Raw genomic sequence first — 13545 nt, forward strand, 5'->3', positions numbered from 1 at the left:
AAAAATTTGCTCTCAAAATGTAGGCTTCCTGCTTTCCTCATTGACTGTTTCTTTTTCTGAGAAGAATCTTTTTACTTTGAGTCTATCCCATTTATTAATTCTTGATTTTATTTCTTGTGCTTTAGGAGTCTTGTTAAGGCATTCTGGGCCTAATCTGACATGATGAAGGTTTGGGCCTACTTTTTCCTCTATTAGGTGCAGGGTCTCTGGACAAATCCCTAGGTCCTTGATCCACTTTGAGTTGAATTTTGTACATGGTGAGAAGTAGGGGTTTATTTTCATTTTGCTACATAAGGATTTCCAGTTCTCCCAGCACCATTTGTTGATGAGGCGATCTTTTGTCCACTGTATGCTTTTGGTGTCTTTATCTAGTATGAGATAACTGTATTTATGTGGGTTTGTCTCTGTGTTTTCTATTCTGTACCATTTCTATTCTGTACCATGGTGCAAATACCATGCCATTTTTGTTACATTAGCTTTGTAGTATAGTTTAAGGTCTGGTATTATGATGCCCCCTGCTCCACTCTTCTTGCTAAGCATTGCTTTAGCTATTCTGTGTCTCTTATTTTTCCAAATAAATTTCATGGTTGCCTTTTCTATTTCTATAAGAAATGACATTGGAATCTGAAACAGAATATTTCATCCCCAAAAACCTGGATTTACATTTTTCTTAGCTGTTCATGGTCTACTTTCCAAAGTAGACCATATTCTAGGTCACCATGTATGACTTACAAAATTAAAAAATATATATATTTTAAATATAATTCCACGCATCCTATCAGATCATAATGAAAAGTAACTAGAAAGCAAGAAAAATAATAGAAAGCACATAAGCATGTGAAGATTAAATAATACTCTTTTAAATGAAGAGTGGGTCAGAAAAGGAATAACATAAGAAATTCTTGGAAATAAATGAAAACAATGATACAACATGTTGAAATCTCTGGGACTGTATGAAATCAGTTCTATGAGCAAAATGTATTGCACTAAGAACCTACATCAAAAACTGGAGAGATATCAATAAATAAGCTTATGCTCCACCTCAAGGCCCTAAAAAAAGAAGTACAAACTAAACCCCAAATCAGTAGAAGACAGAAAAAAGTAAAAATCGGAGCTAAAATCAATGAAATTGAGAATAAAAAAAAGCAATACACGGGATCAATTCAACAAAGAGTTAGTAGTTTGAAAAGATACAGAAGATAATTAAATCCCTAACCAAACTAACCAAAAGAAAGAGAGGAAGGACTTAAGTTTACAAAGTTAGAGATGAAAAAGGAGAAATCACCAGACACCTCTGAAATTCAGAGTATCATAGGACATTATTCTGAAAATTTATCTACAAAATCTAGAAGACATTGACAAATTTCTAGATACATGCAACATGCCCAAACTGAACCATGACGATATAGAAAGTCTAAACAGACCAATATCAAATAATGAAATTGAAACAGCAATTAAAATAAAGAAAATATTGTATAGAAACTCAATGGAATATTATTCATCTTTAAAGAATGAGATTATGGCATTTCAGATTTCTTGTATATTCTGATCATGCTCTATTCTTATATGGTATTCAGTGTACTCAGATTCATGTACCCTGTCTTCAAGGCCTGAGATTCTGTCTTCAAGTACTGAAGTTCTATTTTCTACCCAATCTTCACTGTTGGTAATACTTTCAAATTATTTTAAAAACTTTCTGTGTGTCTTTCACTTTCAGGAGTTCTGATTGATTTCTTTTTGAGAGTTCTATTTCTTTATCAAAATTATATTTCATAGTTTATATTTGCTCTCTTAACTTATTTCTTAACTTCTTTTAATTCAGAGAATATTTTAATGATAAGTTTCTTGTAATTTCCTCTGGAATTTCATCCACTTCCCTATCTGTGAGGTTCTTTGTGGGGGAGTGTGAATTTGGGGAGGCGATTTGTTTGCCTGCTTCCTTATGTTTTCAGAAGTACTGTTCTAGCACATCAATTGAGACGGATTCTCCTCCCTATCATACACCTGTCCTTTCATGTATAGTTACTTTTTATTCTAGCTTTTCTCTTTTTTTTTTTTTGTAAATGCATACATGTTGAGGGGTGTGGCCTGAAGTTCTGGTTCTTCCTCCTTGGGGCCTGGTTTTTGGTTTGGATTCTTTGTCTGCCCTGGTGTGAGCTGAAGTAATGTTCAGGCTCAGGCGAGGCTAGATCATGCTTAGGGTGGAACTCACTGTTGCTTGGCTGAGTTGTAGTTTTTGGTAGGAGGATCTCTATTCTGTGATCGTGAAGTGTCCCAGTCACTTCTAGCCCTTCTTCAGGGACAGGTGGAGTGGCATTAATACCTGCTGCCATCATCTCATATCAGTACCAGCAGTACAGAACTGTGGGCTAGCTCAGGCGGATTCAACCTCAGACATCTACCCGGCCACTGCTGGGTTAATGACCACAGCACAAACAGGGTATGCATTACAGAAATCATATGACTCTGTTTGGTGCCATCATAGTTTCTTAATCACAGAGAAAGTGGGGTGGGAAAGTGAAAGTTTGAACTTTGTTTTTTTAATGATCAAATGATAGCTAGTTAGCAGCTGTCAGCTGAGGAGAAGAGGAATGGCAGGTCTACAGGAAGCAACAGGGGATGTGGGAACAGGGAATTCTGGTTGTTAGTAGAGAAAGTGTGTGATACAAGGGAGATAAAAGGCTGAGAACAGAGGCATGGACAATCCAGCCTCTGTCAGATCTAAATAGCATGCACCCACATAGGATTTAGACCCACCTCAGACAGATCAAGGCTAAGAAATAAGCAGGTGAAGAAGGAATAAATGTGAAAGTAAAATTACACACACATACAGATATTTTTTTCCATCTCTCCACATGAGTACAAACACACCCAAAGACTCACATTCACCTACATGCACATGAAATCATACATAATGGAAAAGAGGTAATAAAATACAATGCAATGTTTGAGCCAGGCGCGGTGGTGCACACCTCTAATCCTTGCGGCTCAGGAGGCTGAGACAGGAGGATCATGAGTTCAAAGCCAGCCTCAACAACCAGGAGGCCCTACTCAACTTAGTGAGCCCCTGTCTGTAAATAAAATATAAAAATAGGGCTAGGGATGTGGCTTAGTGGTCCAGTGCTCTGAGTTCAATCCCTGGTACAGAAAAAAAAAATTGAATTTTTTTTAAGTTAAATTTTTTTAAAAAAAGAATGAAAAAAAATAGATTCAAATATATGAAGAAAAAAGTTAAGAAAAAGAATAAAAATAGAATGAAACATAAAAAATGTAAAATCTTAGTGAGAAATAGAGGGCTGATTTCTGCCGAGGTGTTGGACACTGTTTGCAGGAATGGATGTTCATCCTGGTAGTTGTTTCTGGATTCCTAAACTTGGGTCCGGGGCTGGGTGTATTAAGTCCTCACCCTTGTGCCCCTCTCTCAGGTGCCAGCTGGTTGCAAAAGAGCCCTTCCAGTCTCCTGGTGCAGTGGGGTGGCCCAGCGTGGGTGGTGACCAACTGTGCTCCTGGGGGGGGGGGGTGAGGGGGGGGGGTTGCAGAGCTCTAAATTGGGAACTCCAGCAACTGGGGGTTAGTCTAGGTCCACTTGGGAGTCTGCGGTGAGTGTCCCAGGATTGCTCTGCTCTTCCTATTGGTGGGGGATGCTGAGACCGGCTTTCCGCAGCAGCACCAGGAGCTCTAATCCCTGGTGCAATCCACCTCTAGTGCTAGGAAGCAAACCCCCCTGGGTCTCCCCCTCACCACCAGGAATGGAAACACTGGGTGTCTGCCCCAGGGAGCAGTCAATCCTCTCGGATCCTGGGGGTCTGGCTAACCTTTCTGGGTAACAGTTTCCCTGGTTCAGGGACTCGCAGGAATTCCGGGGGGCTGCAGAGGCTCCAGTCCCAGCTGCAGGAACTGGGTGTGGGCCTGGTCTCAGCAGGAGCTGGGTGTGGGCGGGTTCTACCAGACCTCGAGACCTCCTGCCTTGCCGCAAGGTGGGAGCAGTGGGCCTTGGCTTCCTACAGCAGCTCCTGCCCTTGCTCTTCTCAGGGCGCTGGGCCCCGGAGTGGGGTCCTTCTCTGGCTCCTTGGGTAGCTAGCTGGACAGCAGGGCGGTGCCCAACCCCTCAGGGCCCCACCCCTCCCCTTCCCTGCCCTCCCCTCCCCTCTCTGCCACCTGCCCTCCCCTCTGTCCCCCTCAGGGTGCCTACTCTGCCCTCCCCTCTCCTCCCTCCCCTCTCCTCAGGGATGCCCGGAGCTCTCCTGCCAGGAGCAGCTGCCCTCCTGCGGGAGCCCTTGCTGTCCCTGACTCGCCTGCCCAGGGCTCTGTCTGCTCCCCTGGCCGCTGGTCATCTTCTGTGTCCCCTCTTCCTGCCCCGGGTCTGCGGCCCTCCTGCAGCCCACTGGGACTGTTCCAGGGGCGGTGTCCCACGTTCCCTTTCCTGCCACCGCGGACTGTTCAGGGTGAGGGCCAAGTTTCAGGGAGATACCTGGCCCTGAGCTGACCGCGCCTTAGGACTGAACCTGGGCAAGGCGGGCACCGCGCAGGCGCGCACCTCGAGGACCAAGCCCTGCAGAACGTTCCAGCGCCCTCTGTGGCAGGCGCGTGCCACGGCACAGGAGGACACGGGGTCACGTGAGAGGCAGAGAGACACCTCCACTCCCAACTTTTGGGGAAAGCCCTACATTGGCTTTGCCCGTGGTGGGTCTGTGGGTGGATCCCATGACAGCATTTATTTGAAATTGCGTATGAACTGGGAGGTTACTCAGATGTCACATGTAGTCCGAACACACTCAGGGCTTTGTTATGTTCATTTATGATACTTGATTCCACTGAAGAAATCTTTATTTAGAATATATGTTAGCATAATACCTGAGTTAATTGTGTTATCAGTGAAGAAAATGAACCAATGTGTGCTCATTCATTATTATTACTTTCCATCTTGGAATTATCAGTTTGGAGACTCATTTAATTCAAAATGTTATTGGCCATTATGTTTATGAGTGCATTAGGAACCATGGATATTATGTAGATAATATCGGTGCTTGACCCACAATTTCAAAGCAATTATTATTAAGGAGGGTTTCTTCAGTTCCACGTTAGTTTGGGTTCAGCTCTAATGCCACTTACCCTGAGTGCCTTTAGTTAATACTATTATAGTGATGCTGTTTAGACAAATCATTACTTTAATGTAGTTCCTGTCATTCATTGTTATTCTAATAAAAATTGTGATGCTTTACGTAGACCACGTACTGACTAACTTCATAGCAAATCATTGCTTCTCTAGAGGAACAAAATCTGCTCGGAGTAAAGCAGGATAGGACTGTTTGCTTCCATTCAGAAAGGTCAAGGAGATTGCTAATTTTTACATTTTGCAGAAAACGCTGTTTCTTCATACTTTCAGAATGGGTCCTTAGGCAGGAGGAACTGACCCCAGCAGAGCACATCTCAAGAGGTTCTGCTTCAGGAGCAGGTCTCTTTCCAACATGAGAAATGTCCCTCTCTGGTTTGGCATCTCTAGCTACCTGTGTGTTTCTCTATAGGGTTGCCTTCTTCTTACTAAAGTATGAGGCTGATTCATTGCTTTGTATATATGGCATCTTCAAATGTGTGTATTGCCAACACGTTCTCTTTTCTTGGATTTCCTGCTAAATCATTGCTCTTTGATCATTACTTTATGTGCTCAATTTAAAAAAAAATGTTTGCATGAAGCTGTGAAAAAATATTTTATATTGCTGTATTCTATGTTTTATGTTGAGGTATACAGTCAATTTTGGATTGGTCTTTGAATATATTGTGAGATGAGAATCAGAGTTCATCTTTCCCACTTGGAAATCTGGTTGTCTCAGGACCATGGGTTGAGAAGCCCCTTCTCTTTCCAGGCAATGGGTAGCTTTGTCATAAATCTGGCATCTGAGGTGGGGTGGGTTTGGGACTTTCTCTTTGGTTCCATTGGCAATTCATCTTGGCTGGCTCCATTCAAACCCTGCCTTAGCTACTGTAGCATTACAATCAGGGACAGCAATAAGTAGCAGAAGAGCTCCTATTCTGTTCTTTTTCAAGATTATCTTGGTCGAGATCAAATGAATCAGAAACTATTTTAGGCATAGAAACTTTAAGAACTTCTTGGTTGATGAGAAAGTGTGGCCAAGGCTGAGAGTCACCCTGCTAGGAACTTTTGAACAGCTCCTGAAATTCCTAACAGGGCCCCTGGGAAAGTCTGTCCTGATCAAATGTGATTCATTCTGCAAACTGCACTGTGTTGACTGGCACCCTAAATGTAGCCTAATGTTATTCCTCGGAGAAATCTTAATTTCTGATAATCTGGCTCAAAATGATGAATCTACAATAGCAACTCCTTTCCAGTTGACATTTTTCTGTTGAATTTTTCTTTTTTCCAATTTATAATCAAGTCTTCACTTTTTTTGATTTACTGTGAAGTAAGAATTGCTAGATAAACCAGAAAAGCTATTTTCTTTAAAGATCTTTCAAAACCCCACAGCTTTAATATCTACTTGTTACAGTGTTATTGTTAGATTTAAATTTAGTGGAAAATGGGCTTCTTATTAGTTCTTTGGTTTTAAACTCATAAATCCCTTTCATTAAATCTTTTTTATTAAGATTTAGCAAACTCCCCCAAGCATTTGATAATATTGCTGTGAACGATTTGAGCTCACTGAGACCTACTATTGCAAAGCCTTTTTCTAAGTGCAAAATGCATTTGGAAATAATTTTTCTGTTTGCAGTTCAACAGTGAAAGCTGGGATAATACTTGTGTTCAAGGACTTGCACTGCATGAAATAATCTGAGTATGTCCAGGTCCCTTGCAAATGTTCTTGACATTTTTTTTTAGTGTCAAAATATTTAAATTTGTTTAAAACACATTGGTGGGAATTGGCCAGATGGAGAAGAAAGGAGAGACCCCAGTTTCCAGGAGCCACTTAGTAGCTCACATCCAACCTGTTAGATATAGTGATGATCTGGGAGGAGTGAATCTGTTTTCACATGATGGTGATATTTACAATAGAAACAAAGTGCCACCAGGGCAATTTGAACAATCTGTGTCCTGATCTCAGTGCCTGCTCTTTGTCACTGAGGTGCCTCAACTGCTGTGCAGAGTGACCACCAGCCGACTGACTGTTGGAAGAAACTGAAGACCAAAAGCTGAGCGCACAGGGATGCAGCTAGCTAGCACTGGGGGCTCCTCTAGGCAGTGGTCACCTGAAAGGAGAGGCAGATGGACATGCAAGCCCAGAATCATTGAGCAAAGGCAGTGGATAAAGGACGGGTGACAGGGAGAAATGAATGGCTGTGTCTAGGAGGGATGGGGTTTTGGTTTGTCCAGAGTTGGCATGAGATTGGAAGGTTGTGTGTGGCTGACCCCTGACCTGTCCTTCCAGCTGAACATCCTGATTGGAAGCCCGAGCCTATAACTCACTCAAGGACCTATTTTATAAAGAACTACTCCTGAGGTCTGACTATCCTCAGTGGAGCTGCATCCTAGAGTTGCTAACATGATCTTAGCAAGCAGAGGCTGAGGGGAGACAGTTCCTCAGCTTCCCAAGCTCAGCCCACACCCCCAGTTTCTCCTCACTCTCCCGAATCACCAGAACCTTGCACACCAGAGTATCCTCATTTTCCCCAGAGGCTTATGAATGGGCGGTCCAGCAGAGTGTGGGTGGCTTATCATTTGATAATTTTGCATGAGAATCATGCAGTAAGTCAGTATAAAATTAACCAAAAATGGTTGGAGAATTGTAAAATCAGATTAAAGATGGCCAAACCAATAAGTCTTTTCTGTGCTTTTTTCCCAGGTCAGAACTGTGGAGGCTTAGTCCAGGGACCCAATGGTACCATCGAGAGCCCTGGCTTCCCACATGGCTATCCCAACTATGCTAACTGCACCTGGATCATTATCACAGGGGAGCGCAACAGGATACAGCTGTCCTTCCACACCTTTGCCCTTGAAGAGGATTTTGACATTCTCTCCGTTTATGATGGACAGCCCCAGCAGGGAAACCTGAAAGTCAGGTAAAGTGCCTGCTCTTCATCCTATAGGCGAGGTAGAAATGGATAAGTGCCTGGGTTCTGAAATACAATTGGAATTCATGTTTGAATCTCATCATCAGAAAAAAAAATCAAGCTACTATAAAGAAAAATTAAAGGCTGTAGGTCTGTGTCAAATTGTCACCTTCCCCCATACTTCAACTTCTTACTGAAAGCAATCCTTGACTCCTTTATAGATCTCTCCCTGCTCTAGCTCTGCAGAACAGTGTTGTCAAGGTAATTTAAGTGAAGTTATGATACACCATTGTTTTGAAGCAACTGTGGATTTGAGGAAAAAGTCGAAAAGATAAAACAAGGGAGTACAATTCAGATAACAACAAAAGGAACCTTTATATTGTCAGAGAATACAGTCAGTGGGAAGACTTAGGAGGTGGGTGGAGTGAGAAGTCTTTAGAGGCTTTTGAGTTTGACAATCATGGTATATTCTCTTCATTATGGGTCTTCTCCTTTGATCTATGATTTTTATCATGAAGAATGAAGAATATTTCCCAGAAATAAACAAAAAAAATGTACCTGTATAACCAGATTTTTTAGAATTTGGCAATGGAAAGAGGAATATCCCTTTCAAAGAAATAAGGTTTTCTAAGCTAAATTGATGAATGTATTTAAATGTATATACTTATGGAAAACCAAATCTTTATCTTCTATTTTGAAATTTCTGCATTAATTAGAGATTATGTTTAGTAGCTGTTAGTTTGCAGAAGAAAAAATTGACAGAAGGCAGCAGAAATTGCTTTCCTTAAATGAATAAAGTAGAATTCACACTAATGCCAACAGGAACACACACACACAAAAAAACATATATTCTATTCATGATTTTGTAAAGTGAAAAAAACAAATCTAACTTCAAAAACATGCTTTTATTTGTAAATTTAGTTAATGCATTTATATGACTATACAATATATAACTAATATATTAAGCATGAAACATATCATTAATATATTTTAAATATATTTTATTTGCATTTTCATTATACACTTTCAAATAAAAAATATCTTCTATTTCTTTTTCTGGGTCATCGACCCTATATTTTTCTTTCAATATGATTATTTCTGTTTCTATTGCATATTGTGCAAAAGCTGACTCTTTTCTGAACCAGGTAGGTAAATTTTCTTTCTTCTTTAATAGCATCTATGGTCCTGATGTTGGATATTTGAACAAAGTATCTACTGTATGATGATTGCTCATTTAATGGAAGAGTTCCTTTCAACACTCTTGGTCTTCCAAATATTGTTTTTTACTTGGTTTTAGTTACAAGTGTTGGTACTCCCAGAGAATAGCAATGTTTTTTAGTGGCAAAAACAATCATAACAAAGACTGCAGTGGTGACAAAGCAAAACAATGACAATAGTAAAAAGATGTAGGAAATACAGTTTATTCAAATGCCAGCACATATGATTATGTTGAAACTAGTTCCTTCTCTCTCCGTTAACACTTCATAATCATGTATTCAATAATACTTGCATTTTCTTTCTCTTAATATTTCCTTTTCCTATAATTCAAGTATGAATGCCTGTCTTATGTGTTACTTTGATTGACTACTTGTCAATTTTTAAAAATCTGTTACGCTTTTATGTTCTTAATGCGATGGTGTGATCATTTATGTTAATGAGTATAAATCAAGGACATAACTTTTCAGCTTATCCGCTATTTTAACAGGATCGACACTGGAAATATTTAAGTCTTCACTTGTGGAATTTTATTTTGAGGCTGATATACAAGTTGATGTCCAAGTCTGGGGGTTCTGAGAGTTGTTGTGGAGGCAGATGTAGGGCACTGTGGTCCTTCTATACTCTTAGATAGTTTTAGTAGGGAAAAGAGAGGCCACGTGGAAGAGACCCGGGGTTATTGGAACCACTCAGGGACAGAGACCTGTATGGCATATTTCTGTGTGGTTCTTGAAGTGAGGAGTCTGCTTTCAACCTGACACTGAATTACTGTCCCGCCTGTCTCCACCTTGGCATGCTGTGGGAGCTCCATTTACAGGTATGCAGTAAGTCTTCAGGGACCCTTCTAAGTACTGTACAATTGGCAAACTATATCAAAAGCCATAATCCCCCAATGGCAGCTAAGTGAGAGGGATCTTTAGTGCTGTGGAAATTTGAATGAATAACAAGGAGAAATTGGAAAGTTAATATTGTCAGGGAAATCACAGAAAAAAAGTAGTTTCTCCTTCAATATTCAGCATTGGGGCTGATGGGCAGAGTGGCTATGAATAGCACCAAATCCTAATTCATCAGAGAGGGAAGTACTTTGATGTTATTTGTCTCCCCATTATACCTGGAGTCGTTGTTTGTTTCTCAGACATAATTAACTGACAATACTTAAAGCAGCTCTGCGATTCAAAGAAGGGCACGTCTGTGAGGGGTGAGGGCTCTGTGGACTCAGGGCTATTGCAGAAGCTGTTACATGGGGCTGTCAGGGCTGTCATTTCACCATGGCTGTTGCTGGTACCTCAGAACCTGCTCTGACTAAAAAATAATGATTGTCTCCTTGCATAACAACAAGCATCTTTTTTTTTTTACTTTTTAAAAATAAATTTGTTAATTTTTATTTATTTATTTTTATTAGTTGCTTGAGACAATACAATGATCTTGACACATCATACATTTGATTCAAATGGGGCATGAATTCTCATTTTTCCACGTGTACAGCTTGCAGGATCACATTGGTTATACAGCCACGATTATCCATACTAGTGTCTGTTGTATTCTGGTGCCCTTCCTATCCCCCCCCCCACCTCCCATCACCTCTCTCTACCAATCTACTGTAACTCATTTCTCTCTCTCTTTTTTCTTCCTCCTCACACCATCATATATATGAGGGTCTCCTTCCATCTTCCGTGCAATTCCCCTTCTCCCTCCCATTCCCTCCCACCTCTCATCCCTGTTTGATGATAATCTTCTTCTCATGCTCTTCCTCCCTACTCTGTTTTGAGTCACCCCCCTTATATCAAAGAAGACTTTTGGCATTTGTTTTTAGGGATTGGCTAACTTCACTTAGCATAATCTTCTCTAATGCCATCCAATTTTCTGCAAATGCCATGATTTTGTTATTTTTTTAGTGCTGAGTAATATTCCATTGTGTATAAATGCCACTTTTTTTTATCCATTCATCTCTTGAAGGGCATCTAGGTTGGTTCCAGAGTCTAGCTATTGTGAATTGTGCTGCTATGAACATTGATGTAGCTGTGTCCCTGTAGTATTCTCTTTTTGGGTCTTTTGGGTATTGTCCGAGAAGGGGAATAGCTGGGTCAAATGGTGATTCCATTCCCAGCTTTCCAAGTAATCTCCATACTGCTTTCCAAATTGGCTGCACCAATTTGCAGTCCCACCAGCAATGTACAAGTGTACCTTTTTCCCCACATCCTCGCCAGCACTTGTTATTGTTTGACTTCATAATGGCTGCCATTCTTACTGGAGTGAGATGAAATCTTATTATGAGCATCTTCTTATGAAGACACTTGTTTATCCACAATAAGAATTTTTTATGAATAAAAATAAGATGTGAATTTAATCCCCAACCAACAAAACATAGAATTTGTAGTTGAGAATTATTATTATTATTATTATTATTATTATTATTATTATTATTATTTGGGGGGGGTACCAGGAATTGAATCTCAGGGGCACTCACCCACTGAGCCACATCCCCAGCCCTATTTTATAGTTATTTTTAGAGATAGGGTCTCACTGAGTTGCTTAGTGCCTCACTTTTGCTGAGGCTGGCTTTGAACTTGTGATTCTCTTGCCTCAGCATCCCAAGTCACTGGGATTACAGGCTCGATGCTCCCAGCTGTAGTTGAGAATTATTTATGATTATATTGTAATTTGGACATTAGTCAGGAATATATCATTTATTATATGTAAAAAATGTTTAAGATTTAAAAAATGACATGTAAAATGATGATATTATCTTGGATTATGTCTTTAATACAAATGTAACCACAAAACAGAATAATTTGTGCCTTATCAGTAAATATGTAGATAACATGTAGATAATTTAGACTGTAGATATGTAGATGTCTTAATATGTAGATATGGAGAGCTGAAATAAACCTTACCTTGTTGAGAACAAGAGAAAAAAATGTGATCAACATTAGAAGGCAAACTCCGATCCCTGAGTCCTCTAGATGAGCAGCTCAGTGGCCCACTGCCTTTGCGAGCTGTCTGAGTCAGGTTGGGGAGACGGCTGACGTTCCTGAGGTGGCACATCTGGGTCTCCACAGCGATTCACGTGGTCACCAAGTCCTCATGATTTTATTGTGTGACATCTTTATGAACCAAGGCCTGTTCTGAACCTCTCACTGGTGGACAGGTGCTCAGGGTCAGAGACTGCGCAGGGCAGCAACAGTCCTGCCCCAGCATCACCCCTATGAGCCCCAAGCACTGGTGCCTCCTACCCAGGTCTGCATGGCCAGCAACACAGCTCTCCCGGTAAACATGGACGACAGTCCAGGAGCTTGGCACTGTGACTGCAGGCGTTCTGGCCTGTGCTCCCTGAGGTTCCCTGGGCAAGTGTTTTGTTTAGTTGATGGACTTATGGGCTTCTCCTTGATCTGACCTTGTGAGATAATAGGGCTCTTATCTCTGCTGCTGGACCCCTCCCGCTGCCCATCTAGAGGATATTCATTTTTCCAAACCCGGTTCACAGTGTATTTATCTCAGGAAATCTTCCCTGTGGGTACCAAGTGGAAAACCAAAGCTATCACCGAAACCCCTTCCTTTTCTCTGAACTCTCTGGGAGTTCCCTGAGGCCAGCCTATGTTTCTTTGAACTGGTACCTGCCTCTCTGTGGGGCCTGTGCCCCTCTGTGTTCCACGATGTCAAGTAGAACCTATATCCCCTGAGAATGGGCAAGGGGCCCTGGGTGAGTCTTCTCCTGTAGTGAAAGGTGCGGCAACGTTGGGGTAGGCAAGAAAGCTTTGTGAAGAGATTCTGACTTGCCGTGCTGGACCGAGCGGCTCACAGCAGCCTCTGTGCCTGAGTGCAGCATGGCACTGTGCAGACCTCTCCCGGGGAGCACTCGGAACTGTGCCATGAGTGACTGATACCCAGCTTATGTTTTCTGAATTCAAAGTGGCAGTTATTTATCCCAAATCAGAGAATAATTGAAGTTGACATCGATTTCCAACTGTGGTAACTTTGTCACAATGAAGGTTGAAAATAAAACCCATTAGGAGCTCAAAAAGTGAATAAGAGTGAACCCATGAAGGGAAATTATGCGAGGCAAATGTGGAAAATCAACATGTATTATTTCATGATTGTACTGGAATACTGGGCCTAGGACAAGAGTGTGAGCACTCCTCTCAGATTTCTCCTCCTCTCTTTTACAAGATTACCCCTAATTTTCTGCAGTGGTGATAATGAAGAGGTTAGAGCAGAAAGCGATAGGAGTATTAAAATCAGGAAATCATGGATACCTGTTGTTTAAATGTCCCGGGTTCTTTCCCCCCAGTTTTCCAAAACTGCAACAATGTGTCTGAAAGCCTTAAG

General features: G+C 41.3%; 1 protein-coding gene across 1 annotated transcript in view; it reads left to right on the plus strand.

Moving 5' to 3' along the window:
- CSMD1 (CUB and Sushi multiple domains 1) overlaps positions 1-13545 on the plus strand; it is a gene marked incomplete at both ends in the record, with an annotated part of 1655719 nt that overhangs the window by 302093 nt on the left and 1340081 nt on the right. The window contains one exon of the mRNA XM_081269879.1: positions 7797-8013. Within this exon, the coding sequence (XP_081126005.1) occupies positions 7797-8013 (217 nt within the window). The remainder of the gene's footprint in view (positions 1-7796; positions 8014-13545) is intronic.

The sequence above is a fragment of the Spermophilus citellus genome (genome assembly GCF_964194105.1).
Source record: "Spermophilus citellus genome assembly, chromosome: 16".
NCBI classification, from domain to species: domain Eukaryota; kingdom Metazoa; phylum Chordata; class Mammalia; order Rodentia; family Sciuridae; genus Spermophilus; species Spermophilus citellus.